We start from the raw sequence: 2,369 nt of genomic DNA, 5'->3' as shown, positions 1-2,369 counted from the left end.
AGCAGAGTATCGTCGGCAAATTGGACATGGTTTATGTCTTTGACCTTATGCACCATTCTGAGGCCTGGCAGAGTTTGGACTTGCTGACAGAAGTCGAGCTGGAAACTAAGAACTGAGGCTTGAATAGCATAGAGGAGCGGGGACAATGGACAACCTTGTCTTAATCCCCTGGAAGCTGTAAAAAATTCAGTCGATCGACCATTTACCAACGGTGTAATCCAAGGAGATGCAATGCAAGCTTTCACCCAATTTATGAAGTTTGTTGAGAAGCCCATTTTCGTCATAACAGCAAACAGAAAGTCGTGCCTCACCCTGTCGAAGGCATTAGCCAAATCTAGTTTTATTACCATTCCTTTCTCTTTTCTCTGGCAACTTGAATGAACTGCCTCTTGAACCAGCACAATATTATCCAGGATCTTTCTCCCTTTGATGAAGCCTCCTTGGTTCTCTGGTATGATGTCCGGCAGAATATTCTTGAGGTGAGTGGAAATTATTTTGGTAATCAGTTTATAGCTGGTATTACATAGCGAAATGGGACGAAATCTACTGAAATCTGAGGCTCCTTTTTCTTTCGGAAGTAAAGCAAGGAAGGCTGAATTGGTACTGCCTCCTATCTTTGTGCAGAATTGGGACTTCCTGGCCATTCTCAGGAGGTCTTTTTTGATAGTTGACCAGCAAGATTGAAAGAACCTAGCAGTGAACCCATCAGGCCCTGGCGCTTTATCCGGTTCCATGCAATCCACGGCTTTCTTGAGCTCGTCCATGCTGATCGGAGCAGTCAGCATATTATTGACAAAGTCTTGCACACAAAAAGGGATTAGATTATATGGATAGGCTTGAATATCTATAGGCTGGTCATCTGGCGCTGAATAGAGATCTTTGAAAAAGGAGAATGCTGCTCTCTTGATACCTTCAAAATCATTAACCACTGCATCTTGGAATCAGATTTCTGACACATTTTTGAATTGCTTTCTAGCTTCGGCATGCTTGTGGAAAAAGATAGTATTTTTGTCACCGGCCTGTAACCATAAATTTCTAGATTTTTGTCTCCAATACTCTTCTTCGTCCCTACTAGCTTTATGAAGGGCTTTTTGCAGCTCAACTTCTTTTTGGAGCAGAATTTGGGTAATTACTGAGTCCTCCATTGAAGATTGGAGAGCAGCAAGGTTTTCTACAGACTCTTTTCTCTTGGCAGCAGGTGTTTTCAAGGCTTTAGCCCACTCCTTGAGTCTTCTCTTAAGAGTCCGCAACTTTTCTTCCCAAACGAAGAAGGGGGATCCCTGTATTTTCCGACTCCATACTTCAGAAACCACCTCATTGAAAACCTCTTGTTGAATCCACAATGGGCTAAATCTAAATGGAATTGGGCCTAGAGAACCATCCATGGAGAGCTCGAGACTTATTGGTTTATGATCGAAGGTGCAGTTGGGCAGAATTTTGGAAGAAGCCATTAGCCCGTTAGTAAGAAAGGAGGTTTGGACTAGGAATCTGTCCAACCGAGCAGCTATATGGCTGGGGCCTAGTCTTTTATTAGACCAAGTGTATTTCCCAGCAGAAGGTTTGATGTCCTCCAAATCCCAGCCAATCATGATATCTTCTACCCATTCTCTGGCTGGATCCCTTACAGGGGAACCTCCTTTTTTCTCTTCAGCAGCTAGAGTAACGTTCAGATCCCCTGCAATAATGATGTTTTCTGGATTGTGCAATACAAGAAAGGACTGGAGCGAGTCCCAACAAAATTTTTTCTCCGATGGAGAGACCGGAGCATAAAGATTAAACATACTTACTTGTTGACCAGAATCTTTGTGAAGAAGCTGAGTGAAGATCCAATGCTGGCAACTTTCTTCTTGAATCAAGTCGTATTTGGAGCTGTCCCAGAAGGAGGCAATTCCCACTAGAGGCACCTCTAGCACTGACAGCTGTACCAGGGCCTTTGCGCCAGAATGTTTTGCTGGATTGGAGGAGAAGAGTGTCCTCCAGCTTTGTCTCCTGGATGAGAAAGATTTCAGGCATATGCAACTTCACAATGTCTTTCAGGGCCTCTTCTTTCAGCCTGCTACCTAATCCTCTGCAATTCCAGGAGACGTATTTCATTATTTACTGGAGTGGGGGGGAGTGGCTCCTTTTGGAGCCTTGTTATGCTTTCGCCCGGATCTGGTGTTCATCATTCCCTTTAGAGTTTTCTGAGAACCTTGGAGAACATCCATGTAGGTTTTCTCCTCTCTCTGTTTCTTCTTGGATTTTCGGCCCCTTGTCATTTTGATAGGAGAAATTTGTGAGCTGTCTGATTCAGATTCTCTTTCTTCTGATTCGTCCCTTGATTCAGAGGCAAGACTTATGTGCTCGTCATTGCCTGCTTTTTCCCCTTG

The 2,369-nt window shown here is 43.9% G+C and overlaps 1 protein-coding gene across 1 annotated transcript; it reads right to left on the bottom strand.

Moving 5' to 3' along the window:
- Window positions 1-941: 941 nt before the first annotated feature.
- On the bottom strand, window positions 942-1,451 carry LOC149241053 (uncharacterized). Its single transcript, XM_089370423.1, has one exon. The coding sequence runs from the start codon at window positions 1,449-1,451 to the stop codon at window positions 942-944; it is 510 nt and encodes a 169-aa protein (XP_089226549.1).
- Between the last annotated feature and the right edge of the window lie 918 nt (window positions 1,452-2,369).

The sequence above is a fragment of the Pinus tabuliformis genome, chromosome 8, assembly GCF_031772625.1.
Source record: "Pinus tabuliformis cultivar Carrire ecotype Pingquan chromosome 8, CPIR1, whole genome shotgun sequence".
Taxonomy (NCBI): Eukaryota; Viridiplantae; Streptophyta; class Pinopsida; order Pinales; family Pinaceae; genus Pinus; species Pinus tabuliformis.
This window is presented reverse-complemented; position numbering and strand designations above follow the sequence as displayed.

What these genes read in the sequence shown, in the direction of transcription:
- LOC149241053 (XM_089370423.1), bottom strand. Translation starts at nt 1,451, where the DNA reads ATGGCTTCTTCCAAAATTCTGCCCAACTGCACCTTCGATCATAAACCA.